The 16643-nt window shown below is 28.1% G+C and overlaps 4 protein-coding genes across 4 annotated transcripts; 2 read left to right on the top strand and 2 right to left on the bottom strand.

Annotated features, from left to right (window-relative positions):
- Nucleotides 1–680: 680 nt before the first annotated feature.
- On the top strand, nt 681–1609 carry LOC126264934 (uncharacterized). Its single transcript, XM_049964707.1, has 2 exons — nt 681–814; nt 953–1609. The coding sequence occupies exons 1-2, from the start codon at nt 767–769 to the stop codon at nt 1568–1570; spliced, it is 666 nt and encodes a 221-aa protein (XP_049820664.1). The 5' UTR covers nt 681–766; the 3' UTR covers nt 1571–1609.
- A 784-nt stretch (nt 1610–2393) lies between these two features.
- LOC109609684 (alpha-amylase) lies at nt 2394–5581 on the bottom strand. Its single transcript, XM_020026401.2, has 6 exons — nt 5356–5581; nt 4071–4216; nt 3803–4007; nt 3544–3748; nt 3161–3475; nt 2394–2908 (listed from the first exon to the last, which is right to left on the bottom strand). Exons 1-6 carry the CDS (start codon nt 5527–5529, stop codon nt 2493–2495), a joined length of 1461 nt encoding a protein of 486 aa, XP_019881960.2. The 5' UTR covers nt 5530–5581; the 3' UTR covers nt 2394–2492.
- Nucleotides 5582–6254: 673 nt separating this feature from the next.
- Nucleotides 6255–7938, bottom strand: LOC109609688 (alpha-amylase-like). Its single transcript, XM_020026404.2, has 3 exons — nt 7759–7938; nt 7550–7701; nt 6255–7452 (listed from the first exon to the last, which is right to left on the bottom strand). Exons 1-3 carry the CDS (start codon nt 7936–7938, stop codon nt 6327–6329), a joined length of 1458 nt encoding a protein of 485 aa, XP_019881963.2. The 3' UTR covers nt 6255–6326.
- Nucleotides 7939–8638: 700 nt separating this feature from the next.
- On the top strand, nt 8639–10262 carry LOC109609687 (alpha-amylase-like). The gene is made up of 3 exons (XM_020026403.2): nt 8639–8815; nt 8870–9021; nt 9072–10262. Exons 1-3 carry the CDS (start codon nt 8639–8641, stop codon nt 10195–10197), a joined length of 1455 nt encoding a protein of 484 aa, XP_019881962.2. The 3' UTR covers nt 10198–10262.
- Nucleotides 10263–16643: the final 6381 nt, after the last annotated feature.

Below are 16643 nucleotides of genomic sequence, written 5' to 3'. Positions count from 1 at the left end.
AATATTCATATTATCAAGCAAATAACTAATTCATGGCTGGATAACCAATTTCTTTTAATTAATTAAAATCTCTTGTATTTTCATCAGTCAACAGAGAAATTATTAATATTTCTTCACTATAAACATTATCTTTGTAATAAAATAGATTTAAAACTGAGAGAGGGAGATATTAACCACACTTTTTTGTAATATATTGTTACATTACAGAATTTCCAAATGATATTTTTTATTAGAGAAAAAAATAATTCTATTACATATCTTCTCTGTCGTCATTGCTGTGTTTCGAGTCAACTAATGATGTATTTATTTAGCACTAGAAAGTCAGTTACTTAAAAGTAAAACGACCAAATGAAGTATTATAAGAAACCAAAACGTGAGATTACGAAATATAACCCTAATTAGATAATATTTATTTAAAATTTTTACTAACGTTATATAACCTAAGGCTATGGAGATATAAAACTAAAATTATTACTTACATTACTACTAAATTAGAATATACATCATAAACGAAGGTCAAATAAGTATGTGATAAATCTAAAGTTTTTATTAAGGTCCACTGGACACGATATCATCATTACAAGTAAATAAGGAAACTAAGAATATAAATAATAAATCGATAATTTAGGCATTAAAACTGGGGAAAATAAATTAATTAAATACAATTACTTATACATATATTCTGATACAATAGAAAACTGGTTCTCAAACCCGACGGTTAAAACAATATTTTATTTATTCACTCAACAGTTGGAGCTACAACAAGATGTATTTATTATCAATTGTGTTTGCTTATATTGTTCTCATTTCTCAGGTATGTAAATACAGTCTGTTTTATAAAAGTGATTCAGTGAAAATAAGGCAATCATCCTAAAATAAAATTTTAAAATGAAATACCTTCATGTTTACAGTTTCGTTCAGTTGAGGTTATTTATTACGTCAATATTTTAAGGTTTTAGCTCAAGGCGACTCTCTGGAAAAAGCTAACGATTTAGTAAACTCAATAGAACAGACGACACGGAAGCTTATTAAAACTTTGAGCGACACCGTTTATGCCTTGGATAAAGATTTTAAGAAAGTGGTTGACAATTTTAGAAATAATACAGAGAAACGTTTAAACAAAGACTACAATCAAATAGTGGAAACAATCGAACAATTGCGACTGGAAAATCCTACCCTGGTCAAACAATGCATTGAACCTTTCACAAAAAATATCACAGAGCTCAGACAAACTGCAAATTCGTTTCAGTCCTGCGCCACATTCACATCAAATGGAGTTTCAAGGTACTTGGGAGAAATTCTCAAACAAATTGGCTGGATCAAAGACAAGCATCTTGCTTACAAGGATAAAGTTGACGAATGCGATGGAAATGTTGATTGCGTGGAAAATCTTTTACCAGAACTAAGAGAAGCGTTAAAGAATTTGCCTGAAAATATTGAGGAAAAGAATAAATTATTAAATCAATATTTCGATACAGGAAAACTGCAAATCTGTGACACCGTTGATGAAATGAATAAGGAAGGACATAAAATAATAGAGGAAATTCGAAAATGTATGAAATTAAATTAAATGTATGACAATAATATTTCGTAATTAAAACAATTTCTCAATTAATTTGTTCTTTCTTTTCTTCTTTATATTGTCAATTTTAAGCTATTCTCCGTGTGTTTTGTGTATTTTCGAAATGAAACATAAAAGAAAAAGTGAAAGTATACACTGAGGTCAAGGAGACTGCAAGTAAGAAAGTAAGGGCATCTAATTAATAGTCACTTCCTATGTACCACAAGAAACTGTTAACTATAGTAAATTCATATATGAATGACATTATTCTCCATGGTAATAATCATACACCACCAATTTTATGTTTAAAACATACTATAATATTAAATGAACTGTTAATAAAATTTAACTTTATGAACCAAACATTGTATTTAGTAATAAAATAATTTTAATTAATATATGAAGGTGATAAATCTTTGATATTTTTCAATGAAGGTTTAATCAAGAAATCATTTTCTTTTGAACTATTAATCTTCTGTAATTAAGACTCTGTCACAGTTTGTTTGTATAATCGTGCACCATCTGACATTGAATACTCTCTTACTGGTTCATCTTAATGCAGCAATAATCTCTCTTGCAACAAAATCTTGCGAATCGCGTTTCAAAAATCTCTGAACCTTGACGTTGCTTAATCGATTTGAAGTACCCACGCACACGACCACTTGAGGAATGAATACATTAGTTTGTTACTTCTTCACTAAATTGCACATTTTACAATCAGCGTTTTGTGCAATATGTAGATCCATCAATGTTCGCCATCAATCATGCATTTTATTGTGGGTTTTATAAAAGGATTTAAATTTATTACCATCACCGATTTAAAGTCTTTCCATTAATATTTAATATCTTTATTTATTAATACAGATAATACATATACTATATCACAAATCCATATATAAAAGCAATATATTATCATAAAGTAGTACATATTTTATAATTTAACTTCAATGTGTGTGGCAATAACCCCATCAAAGTCATTCGCTGCCAAAAATATATTGGAAAATCCCTGTGAATCCACATTTATAACCTTTCCAGTACATTTTCCGTTGATTAAATTGCCAGATATAACGTCGCAATATTGGCCTGTAGGTAAACACGTCTGCAATTTTTGGTTCAAGTCGCCATAATTAGTGAAAGCTATGAATCCTTTATTCCCTCGACAAAAAGCAATTTGCTGGTCTCCATTTGACCACCAGTTATTAATGTTTGTGCCTCTTACAGTAGCTCTGAATACCACCATATTATAAATCTGCCTCCATCTGTGCTCACAAACATAACCGTTGCCACATGTGTCGTCAGGATTTATTTTGGGTGACATTAGATTATCATTGTTATAATGTGGGGGACCTGAAATTATAATTATGGTGGTATAATTAATGTAATTGAAGGAGACTTTATAACAATTTTATGTATAAATTAATAACCCATTAACCACTCAATAACACATCTACATATATTGGTCTATAAATTGAAACAACTCTTATATCGTAAAATGTGCAGTAAACATGGTAATGTCTTCTTAAGTTAGTAGCAATACAGATGTGAGAGAGTAGTAAGCAATGGATACATTTTCGCACGCTGAAAAAAGTATGTGTGTACCTTGATCCCTGGTGTCGAAAAAGAAACTAGACATAACCTTGGGGGTCCCATAAGGATGTGCCAACATGAAGGCATTGGCCATTTTATATTGTTTAGCATTCTTGTAAGTCAATGCACCAGAGTCACGTTGAGTGTCGTGATTGTCCACGAAAACGACCGCATATCGACTTTCCATGAAACTCCAGCCAGTTCCCCAGTTAACTAAATAAGTAAGCTTATCGTTTCCTTTGAACACGTTCGATATTGAATTGCAATACTTGAATTCAGTGACGTGACCTAGACTTGTGTATTCATTGGAGTGCACAGCTTCTCCTCCTGAAAACGCAATTGATATTGATTTTGTGGCAATTGAAATATTTTAATATTATTTTAATTGTTAACACCTCTGTCGATAACTTCTTGGTAAATGTAAGGTTTTGTGTTTGGAGGAAATCCATATTCGGTATTGAGATTATTTAATTTGGAATAAATGTATTTGAGGTCGGAAGGCCAAATATGTTTGGCCGCATCAATTCGAAATCCAGCCACACCCAAGTGTGTTAAATGGTTCATGTATTCTATAATTTTTTCTCGCACATAACTGGTGCTCTAAAACATAATTTATAACATTTTTGGGTCTGTGTACTTCGATGAACATTCAACCTGATTCAAGTCCCTCAAATTGTTAAGTCGACAATCTCTAACATTTTCAGCGTTATTGTAATTATTAATTTCGCAGGCACTGTGAAAATCGTTCGGCCCATACGGGACCCCGGGGAATTTTAGTTGCATGGCATCGGCAACGTTTCCTGCTGTCCCGATACCGTTCCCACCGGCCATGTGATTGATAACTGCGTCGGCGAATATCCTAAAATATATTTTAGAAGTTAAAATGTACGAAACCATAGAATGATAAGGGAATTAATCGTACCACACACCGACATTAGCGCATCGTTTTGTCATGTCCCTAAATTCATCTTCAGTTCCTGACCTGGTACTTAACGTGTAACTAACTGGTTGGTACCGTTCCCACCATGCACGTCCCTTAATTATTAAATTTTCATTTGGAGGAGAGATCTAAAAATAATCTACATGAGGAAGTAAATATTTTTTGACTAAAAATTTAGGTATTTATACTTTTTTGGTTCAAAACCTAAAAAATGGTAGTTCTGATTGGATATTGCATACATTAGTGGTTATTATTATAACAACTTATGTAATATAGCCATAACTATTTTATTTAATATAAACGATAAAAATAATATTAATATACTATTGTTGTTTTGTACAGTATTATAAAAACTATTATATTCTTATTTTATAAAATTCACAAATGTTTTTTTTTAACTGAGCTGGATATCATTATAGCAACATTAATTTTGATGAAATTTTTAATGAATATATCTGCACTATTTAATTTAACATAACAATACAACATAACATTGACGCAAAAGAAGCTTCTTGAATGGGTGTGATGTTTTTTATAGGGTTGATGTCTGGAGATTGGGAAGGGCAAGAAACTTTTATCCAATTCGTCACAATTTTGGAATTGTGTTTAGGATCGTTTTCATACTTACTCATAAAATATATAAGTTTAATATAACCTTGTACATTAATCAGTCTCAGGAGTTTCAAGTAGTGCAGCTCATATTTTTAATATACTGTAATAAGTAGTCATGATTATGGCTACTACTGTATGTATGTACATTGTAGAACAAAGAAAAATATTATCGTTTTAAAATTTCCTTCTTAGAATGCAATAAACATATTTTTGTGTGTGTGAAAAAAAGTTGAAGAATATTCTCACATTAAATGTATATATAAAAAATAAAGTATATAAATATAAACATTTTTTATACCATAAACGTTAAAAACGTTTTTATTCTGTCACAACATGTTCTTCATAATGTAGTTAATTAAAATAATATTTATGTTGTCTACATTATCTTTCTTTTGCCGAAAATGTATTAGCCAAAAAGATTATTCAACTCATTTAATAGATAATTAATTCAAGGTTAAAAGGTCATCAAACACTTAATTAATCACGTAGGAAGAATTTCCTTATTAGGCTCTAAATGTATTATTATGAGTTAACTTAGAATAAATTTTAAAAAAGGTGACAGAAATTATATGTATACGGTATTTATTGTATTTAAATAAATAAATAATAAAAATGTTTTACAATAAATCACTTGTGGATACTGTAAATATTCTACCTGTATAGCGTTATATCCTTTATGCTGTAAAAATCTTTCGCATTCTAAGGCAACATCATTCCATTTCCATTCAAATAAGTGTACTAACGTCACATTTTCGGGTAAAAAGTTTGCAGAACTGTACAAAATCACATTGAAATATAGAAAAGCGAGAACATATCCGACGTAAAACATTTTGATTGCCGAACTGAACTGAGTATTCGGCCGAGCGTGTCCAGTAAAAATAATCGAGATACATATTTTCGGCCCACGTTTTATTTGTCTTCTTGTATTGGTGTGGAATAAAAAATACGTAATTGTACAGATTGCAGAGTTATTTACTTAAATCAACTTATTTTGATGTTACTAGAAACATGTAGATTAAGAAAAGCTAATGTGGCAACTATTTATAATTATGATTAGAATTTTAATAGCGGGTATCCGTCATTTTCTGAAATTATTTTCCCCTGATGCTTAATCTATCCATATTATAAGCCACACCCTAAAAAAAATTATTGTAGTCTGTTCAATGTGTATTAAAATTGCTATTTCAATTCACTTGAGATTTCCGGAAATTATTTTTTTCTGTTTATTTATCAGCTACGTAATAATTTATTGTCAATGTCTGTTATCAAATGATAATTTTTCTGTGTTATTATCAGCTACTTAACAAATTATTGTTAAGCTTGTAATCAAACGATGTTCTCGGGGGGAAATTTTGATAGGACAAAATAAATATAATTCAATATTAGATAAACTTTTTTAAAATTATTTTTTTAATCACTAATCTTAAATTGCTATATTTATATAATTTATAAAACATAGAAACGAAGAAGAGATGTTAATTTAACTGGAGTAAATTAAATGTATATTTATATCATGTTATAAAAAAAATCAAATTAAATTATTTTTTAATTTTATTTCAGTCAATATAAACATATAAAAAGTAAAATATAAATATACAAAAAAGTATAAAAATACAATTATTTAGTTCATAATTTAGCACCAAGATGTATAGCCATAACTCCATCTTCCTCATCTTGTCTCAATGAGACCGATACTTGTCCTCCACTAACAGTCACCATTTTACCAGTACAGGAACCATTTTCTAAATTTCCAGTTATAATATCACAATAAGAACCATCAGGTAGAAGAGTTGAAAGATTCTCATTGATGTCTCCTCCATTGGTAAAGGCGATGAAACCTTTCTCACCACGACCGAAGGCAATTTGATTGTCACCATTAGACCACCAGTGATTAATTTCAGTTCCAAGTACAGTGTTTCTAAATACTACCATATTAGCAATTTGTCTCCATCTGTGTTCACACACCCATCCATTGGAGCATGTTTCATCATCATTGATACCTGGGCTAATGATGTTTTGATTTTCGTCTTGTGGCGGTGGTTGATCTTTATCATCAAAAGCGTAGCTAGACATGATTCTAGTGGTACCATACGGATGAGCCAACATAAAGGCAAGTGCCATTTTGTATGGTTTTGGATTTTTATAAGTCAAAATTGAACTAGAACCAGTTCTCTGATTATCGTGGTTGTCAATAAATACAGTTGCAGAAAGACCATCAAGAAGACCCCATTCTGGTCCCCAATTTTCCAAGTAAGTAAGCTTGTTGTTTCCTTGAAATGCGTCTCCTAATTTTGTACCAAAGAGAAACTCAAGAACTGTTCCAAATCCAGTGTATTCTTCCTTCTTAATCGCCTCACCACCTAAGTCAATAACTTCCTGATAGATAAATGGTTTTCCACCAAATTGAGTATCTTCCAATTGTCCATAAATGGCTTCCAAATCTGCTGGCCACATATGTTTTGCAGCATCCACTCTAAATCCGGCTACTCCCAAATCAATCAGATGGTTCATATATTCTACAATCTTCTGACGAACGTAAGCATGGCTTTGATCTAAGTCTTTAAGACCTTCCAATTCGCAATTTCTTACATTTTCGGCGTCTTGATAATTATCTATTCTGCAGGATGCGTGAAAATCATCAGATCCATAAGAAACGCCAGGGAATTTTTTATTATCAGCATCACTGCTACTTCCGGCTGTTCCAGTACCGCTACCTGCGGCCATGTGGTTTATAACTGCATCAACGTATATCCTAAGAAATTAATATAAATTGAAAGTGAAAAGCACGAAACTAGTAAATAATATTTATCAAATTTTGAATGATAATTTGGAATAAGTTTAATATTTACCTAACATCTACAGCATTACAACGACTGATCATGTCAGCTAGGGCAGCTTCATCCCCAGACCTTGTGTTAAGGATATAGCTAACTGGTTGATATCTCTCCCACCATGGACGGTTGCTGCTAGATATTACCAAATTTTCATTTGGGGGAGAAATCTGTTTACAAATATATTTTAATATAAAAATAGCATAAGAGGTGTATAAATAAATTACCTGCACACCTCCAAATCCTTTAGGACCTAAATATCTTTCACATTCATCTGCAATGTCTGACCACTTCCATTCAAACAAATGTACTATGACGCTTCTGTCGTCAGCAAAATGAGGATCTTTCTGTGACGTCACAAAAGCGAACAAAGTACATAGAATTACAATCTTTACGGAATTCATCATGAAGTCTGTCAAGAATAAATTTTGCGTATGTATTTATATGATTTTAAAGTACCACTTTAAAAGATAAAATACTCAAAAAGTACTAGAATTATTATAATTTATTTTTAAAAGTATGATGATAAATATCTAATAGATACACTATTTGAATCTTAAAAGAAATGGATCTAATGTAATAAATATTGTTGTAATCGTAATCAAAATTATTGAAGTGAATAAAATCTCCAAAGCAGCGCACTTATTCTTTTAATTATTTACTTTCTTAACAATATTTTTATTTTAATATCAGTTTCAAACAGTTAATTAATATTACAATCCTAATTAATGTTGAAGCTTGATCTATTACAAGATTTCATTGATGAAAATTTGTTTATTTGTTAGTAGATTTTTCTGGAAGATGTCACCCTTCTCGAGTTCTGTTCTGAATACTTAGAAAAATATCATCATATTTAAAAATGATGTCAATATTTTTAATAATAATAATTTTTTAAAATCTTTATTATTATGAAGGACAGCAAAATTTTGTGACAAATTTGAAGCGGATTTATACATTGAAGATAAATTATTAAAAAAAATTATTTTAAATAAACATTTCAAAAATAAAATCATGTTTAAGATAATTGCAGTTTACAGTTCGAGTACCATTCCCTGCTATATAAATACGAGCATTAGGAGAGAATTTTAGTTATAACAAAACACCAAAATGAGAGCGTTGTGGTGTGTGGTCCTTTGTACATTAGTTGCTTTTGCAACAGCGCAAAAGAATCCGCTATTTGCAGATGGTAGAAGCGTGATCGTTCATTTGTTCGAATGGAAATGGGAAGATATAGCCCTTGAATGTGAGCGATACTTGGGTCCTAAAGGATTTGGAGGTGTACAGGTATATAATAAAATATAAATAGTATGTATATTTCTTAACAATAAATGTTTCAAGATTTCTCCTCCAAATGAAAACTTGGTAATATCTGCAAACAACCGTCCGTGGTGGGAAAGATACCAACCCGTCAGCTACAATTTAATAACTAGATCTGGTGATGAAGCTGCTTTGGCCGATATGATAAAACGTTGCAATGCTGTTGATGTTAGGTATGTAAATGTTTAACATAACATAAGAGTACATTTAACACACATTTCAGAATTTATGTTGATGCCGTTATTAACCACATGGCTGCTGGAAGTGGTACGGGCACGGGTGGAAGCAGTAGTGACGCTGGCAACAAACAATTTCCAGGAATTCCCTATGGCCCAGGAGATTTTCATGATTCTTGTGCAATCAATAACTATCAAGATGCTTCTAATGTAAGAAACTGTGAACTGGAAGGTCTTAAAGATTTAGATCAGAGTCACGATTATGTACGTCAAAAGATTGTTGAGTACATGAACCATTTGGTTGATCTTGGAGTAGCAGGATTTAGAGTTGATGCTGCCAAACACATGTGGCCGGCAGACTTGGAAGCCATTTATGGACAGTTAAAGGATACTCAGTTTGGTGGAAAACCATTTATCTATCAGGAAGTTATTGATTTAGGTGGTGAACCTATTAAAAAGACTGAATATACCGGATTTGGAACGGTCTTAGAGTTCTTGTTTGGAACTAAGTTAGGAAATTGTTTCCAAGGTTATGATAAATTAACCTATTTGGAAAATTGGGGACCTGCATGGGGTCTTCTTGATGGCTTGGATGCAACTGTTTTTATCGACAACCATGATAATCAAAGAACTGGCTCTAGTTCAATTTTGACCTACAAAAATCCAAAACCATACAAAATGGCAATTGCTTTTATGTTGGCTCACCCTTATGGTACTACTAGAATCATGTCTAGCTACGCCTTTGACAATAAAGATCAACCACCACCACAAGACCAAAATCAAAATATCATCAGCCCTGGTATCAATGAGGATGGAACATGCTCCAACGGATGGGTATGCGAACACAGATGGAGACAAATTGCTAATATGGCAGTATTTAGAAACGTCGTACTTGGAACTGAAATTAATCACTGGTGGTCTAACGGGGACAACCAAATTGCCTTCGGTCGTGGTGAGAAAGGTTTCATTGCATTTACCAATGGTGGAGACATCAACCAAAGTCTTTCGACTGCTCTTCCAGACGGCTTATACTGTGATGTTATTACTGGAAATCTAGAGAACGGTTCCTGCACCGGAAAAACGGTGACAGTTAGTGGAGGACAAGTTTATATTTCATTGGGTCAAAATGAGGAGGATGGAGTTTTAGCCATTCATGTTGGAGCAAAATTGTGAACTAAATAATTATATATTTTGTATTTTTTGTATGTTTGTACTGGGCTAATTAAAATTATTTAATAAATTAATTTGTATTTCTTTTTAACAAAAATATTATGATATCATCATCTGAGTTTTCACTTTCCTGTTGAAGCCAATTAGTAAATTAAATTTTTTGCATTTTATGCTTATTAATATATTTATTTTGAGTTAAGTAATATTATAAAAGAAAAAGTTTGCTAATATTTGATACATTATCAAAGATTTATTTTATTTTAATCAAATTTTAAAGTTTTTTGAAAAAAGAAATCTGATTCATTAAATTCATTTTAATATAAGGTCATTTAATTTCTTTTAATATATATTAAGATAAATTTTGCATCATTGATTCGCGTTTTGTGTGCTTTTAAAAATATTTTTTGTCACTTATATTTTATACAAAAAATAACTACTTCCAAATATTTGCATGTGTATTTATAAAAAATACACTATTTTGTAAACTGAATTGTAGTTATTTTTTAACTTAATCAAAAAAAAACTTCCTTAATAGGACAAATTTTTATCAGTGTTACAAATTATAAAATTCCCTGTTACTAATCAGATATGCCACATGATTTATCCACGTGCTGCACTACATTCAAATGCAATTTTTATCTCTAGTATGTAACACGTGCTTGACAATAAAATATATTTTAATGAAATTACCAGTTAAATAATAAGTACATAAATATATATACATATAATAAAATCGACAGAATAAAGATAGTGAAAGGTAATGTATTAATTAACAATAATAATATCAAAATAAAAAATAACATCAAAATAAAAATCAACTCTCCAACTCCTAACACATATTTACTTAATAAAAATTCATTAACCTGGATATATTCTTATGAAATCGGGTAACGAAATATATTTTATCAATTACTAAATAATATTAATTAGAGATTAAAATTTTTGAAGAATAATATTTTTCTTTACTTCTACCATTGAAACTATGTAGATTTGGGACACTGTAGCTTGAAAAATATTTTCCTTTTTTTGTTTCACATAATTTGTAAATTTAGTTTTCATATAAATCTTTTTTATAATATTATAACTTATATATTAAAACTAAAAATGAAAATATAATTTGTGTTCAAACTTTAAAAGTAATATTATCTAAATAATAATAATAATAATCAATAAAAAAATTGTTGATTAAAGTTACTTTACTCAGAATCACATTTTATTACAAACAATTTTTAAAAATTTAAAGTTTTCAAGGTATTATTAAATAGAGATATGTATTTGCCAACCCTCAAGATTATAATCGTAATTTGTTATTTAAAAACATAAAGTAATTATCGTATAAATCGTGATTCATAAAAAAATAATATAATTAACTTAGTTTATATATTTAGTATTCAGTTTATATTTATTAATCAAGAGTAAATAGTGACTGAGTCAATTTTGTATTGTATAATATATTTTAATCTGCCCTTTTAATCTATATTTGGTATCACGAGAGCCAGTATTTTGCATATGCATTCATATTAAGCTCATTGAGTGATAATAATGAGTGTACATTTAAAATAACAATTATAGAATAAATATTACTGGAAAAGTAAGAAGCAAACTTTTGGTTTTGACGAACAAAGTGCAATAAAATCTATTTTAATTTTGTAATTTTAGCTGTGAATCACTTTTTTAACTTTTGACATAGCCTTTGATGTTCACTAATATGTCGAAACATGTAAAAATACAACAGGATGAGTTTCTTTTTCGTTATCTTTAAAAATCCTTTAAAATAATTTTTCATATTAATATAAGCTATACTAAATTATCACATAAATGAAGAGCCTTAACGGAATGTAAAAACGAAATGGAGAAATTTGACTGAAATTTAGTACCCAATATTTTGTTTGAATTATCAAGACATTAGTGTTATCAATGTTCTACTATATTATACAAAATATTTACTTTCTTTACTAAAGTATTTAATTACAAACTAGATTGTTGAAATATTACTATTATGAAATATAAAATGTTTGATTCCTGCTTTTACAAGATACACCAGATCTGACAGTTGTTTACTCAGAAGTTTTAAGATGCATTTCGATGCCATGCGCTTACATGTTGTTACATCTTTTAACATGGTATTATAACAAATACCTGATCCTTTAACAACGAGCACATCCATCCGTGAAACTTTTACTTACTGCAGTTTTTTATCTTTGTCACGTGTACACTTTTATGTGATATGGTATTGATAAAAAAATATTAAATGCTGTCCTTCAATTCAATTCAAAGTACATAAATATTAATTTGTTGATTAATGTAAAATTAGATATGATTTGTCAATACTTGAGCACGTGCTATAAACTAGGAAAAAAGTCAAAATTTACTTCAGTTCGTTACTGACCTTTCAGATTAATATTTGCTTTGTCAAATATAGTTCATTTCATTTACTTTACTTCAATATATTATTTAACATTTTGAAATTATATCGTGTAGTAATGTTTCAGTTGTTTATTTTATTATATATTTATCCTTCTATACAAACTCATATTAATTGCTAAAGAATATTTTAAAGGCAACTTGATGTTTTTCTTTAACGTCGTAAGTACTGATATTTATTTTCTATTTTTTTTTTATTCATTTCTGTAAATGTCGATGATAAAATAAAATTATTTTAAACTTAAATATTTATCAAATTTAATAAACAAAAAATTAGTGACCATTTCAAAGCAAAATTAAATATTAATTAAAATAAATTTGCTATTACTCAAAAGTAAATCCGAAGTACAACAAACCAATTCAAAATTTTGAACAAAAAGTCAATAATTAAAAGTTAGTTAATATAATTTTGTTTTTCACATTTTTTAAATTACATATTGTAAAAATATATTTTTCTAAATTCCATCTCATACTACAATGTGAAGATAACTAAAGATGTGTGTTATCTAATTTAAATCAACACATTTTAACTAAAATAGAAAACAAAATAATTAACTTATTCTTTCTTAAAAAATAGATTTTGATAAGATTAAGAATACTTAAACTTTGTAAGCTGTACAAAACAAAAATCATCATATACTTAAAACTGGTGACTCATTAACTTTATATACAATATTATATACTTACTATATTATGTTATAAAATATTGAAAATATAATAATTGTGAAATTTATTCTCTGCGAATATATCTGATTTCAAAAATATAGAGTTTATAAATTTATTAAATTAAATTAGAGTATTTTCCTAAATATGTTTTTATTGTATATATCAAAGCGAGACAAATCTGTTTTGTACACTGTCACTTTTATTATACCTTGAACTCGACCGAGAGATTCTGTAATAAATATTACATTGTGTCCGCTGTAGTGAATTATGTCACTACATTAACATACTCATATGTACGTATGTATACATATGATTTTAACATGTGTATTACTATTAAAACATAATTTACATACAATCTTATGTTATTTGAGCAATAATTTTCTTTTTAATTAAAACGAATATTTTATAATAAATATTGGGAAACTAAAAATATGAATCAAATGCAATATGTATTATTTCAGATTAGGTAAATATGTAACTAACTGTCTTTGGGACGGACAATTAAATAATTGTATTATTAAAATAGTAATAACTAAATAATATTTAAAAGTAAAATATAAAATAAAATTTAAATATAATAAATAACATTAAATAACTTTATATTTACATGTATATTGTAACTCACACTCGCCACTTGTGAGTGCGTAAAAAATTAATTAATTGAATTAGACTTTTATTCCATTTTCCCAAAACTGGGTCACCACAATACGTGTCTGCTTTACAAACAAAATCCTCGGAAGACAAATATACTCATATATTTGCATTAAATTCCCTTATGTTTATTCCACTTTTCCTCAAGGATTTGTGATTATAATAACATATCATTAGTTTTAAATTGAAATTTATATTTATATAAATTTTTAATAATGGAATATTACAAACCCTGTATATATTTAAAGATATATTTATTCAACATTTTTAAGAAAGATAAGTAGTGTGTGTGTGTTACAGTTTCTGTAAATTATTTCTCATGTGAATTATTAAAATGTAATAAGAGTTTAGAAAGTCTAAATTGACTAAAAATTGTTGTTAATTATTAAAACTAACACTCTTGTAACCAAATAAATCAAATATTGTTACACAAACGAAATTAGTAATGGTACATTAAACAAAAATTTTAGTTTCCCACTATTTTTTACATTTAATTCTAATGGAAAATATAATTCATTAAATTCTCGTCATGGAAGTACAATTTAAATGCGTTAAATGTGTTTTCTAATTTGGTTGTACTCATAAAAGTCGGGCGTATATCTAATTACTGCATTTATTATTGCATTATATCAGGATGACAACACAATTTCAACACAACTGAAGAAACGGTGAGGTTAATTTATTTTTCTCTTTAACGAATGTTTACATTACTAAATTGATATTGAATTTTAATTATCAAGTTATAAAATAAGAAAACAATAGATGTTACATTATGTTAAATGATTATACCTTTTTGTAACTTTAATTGTTGGGGCTTTCGTTAATCATTTTTTTATTATTAAAATTGAACCACAAATTGATTAGATAGATTGAAATCATGAAGCGTGTACACTTTTAATTATCTGATTACTTACTATACATGATATCATTTATATAATTTAAAAGGTTTAAAATTATTTTGTGAAAATCAGATTATATTTTTATTCAACAATTTATTATATTATGTTTAGTTTATTGAAATGAATAATTTTTGTTTACTTTAGGTTAGAATTTAGATATATTTCTTGAGGTGGACTTAAATACATATATGTGGGTGTAACAATTAGATTGGATTGATTATTTTTGATATATAATAGACGTGTTTGAACCTACTTACAAAGTAATTCAAATTTCAATATTATGTTAGTATTCTATATCGTAAATTTATCACACGTCAATCTTCCTTTCTCCAATTTATTATTCTAACCATCAGCAGTCTAATTGATGTATTGTTAGATACAATTTAGAAATAAGTGAATATTATAATAGTTTTTCATTAATAACAATCGATTTTAAAGACTAGTCAATTTTCCTTACGAAAAGTGCACAAATTTACCATTCAATTTACCAAAATTATCATTGCACGAGTAACAACGGAATTTAAAAAGTTTTAAAATCATGCAATAACCGCCAATTAAATTAATCTCAAAAGTATTCAAATGTTAGCCAATTTATAGCCCGTCATTTTTAATTCTCATTGCATTCGATATGCAAAATGATTACACAAAGAAAATAATAATTCGTGACTAAAGAATATTCAGTGTATGATCTTATGTACGAAATATACATGTGTCATAATGTAATGCAGAAATTTTCAAAGGTGCTCAATGATATGTCTATAAATGTTGCAAAGTAATGAGGACCAATTGTCATTTTATATTTTATTCATGTATTGTGAAATATATTTTTTATATCTAGAAACAATATTATATTGTTAAATATATGTGTTCTATAAGACAATAATGTAGCAATTTTTGATTTGAAATTTATTTAAAATATTAATTCAAAGGCAATAATTATAATAACAGTAAAAAATTTTAAATATTTTTATTATTATTCTTAAATACTTATAATAATATGGTTTAAAAAATTATTTGTTGAATAATTATGTAGTTCTATTTGCATTTTTTAAGACTGCAACTGTATATAACACTATATATATTAAATAGTTATGCTAATTCTTAAATCAGTTTAGTTTGAAAATAAAAAGTTAACTACGACGATTTTGCAATGCTTGCTCAGCAGACAATGAAACTAATGGAATTGTGTGCGATTTCAATCTGTATCTTGATAAAAGGTTACGTAATTTTTACACAGATAACATTTTTATGTGCCATCATGAAATGCAATTGAACTTCAACTGTTTTATGTTATTAAGGTTTTATTTTTATAAGGATCAATGAATCAAAAGAAGTTATTAAATTTTATTATAAAAATTTATTTTTAGGAAAATAAGTATACATCACCGATAAATATTATTTCGGTGAAGTAAGTGTGTATGAAGGAACAAATTAATTTTAATTTTATGTATCTGCTTTCATCAAATATTCAGAACATGGTAATGCACAAATTGTTTCCTAAGAGCATTTTATAAGGATTACGGAGTCGAGATGATTTTACGTAAAGATTTCTAATAAATTAGAAATATTAATATAAATGATACAGTTTCACCGAAAACTTTTCTAATTACAATTTTATATCATTATAAATTTTAAATGCATTCCACCGTTTACATTAATTTGAACTAATTTAGCCAATGTGCTGTATAAACATTGTTTGTAACTGCATTCATAATTACATATGAAAAACTATCGGTACAGATGATTTAAAAATTCAACATAAAACAAATTTACGTATAGGTTTTTAAGTTGATGGCTTCATGCATATTT

This window comes from Aethina tumida, chromosome 3 (genome assembly GCF_024364675.1).
Source record: "Aethina tumida isolate Nest 87 chromosome 3, icAetTumi1.1, whole genome shotgun sequence".
In the NCBI taxonomy this organism is placed as follows: Eukaryota; Metazoa; Arthropoda; class Insecta; order Coleoptera; family Nitidulidae; genus Aethina; species Aethina tumida.
This window is presented reverse-complemented; position numbering and strand designations above follow the sequence as displayed.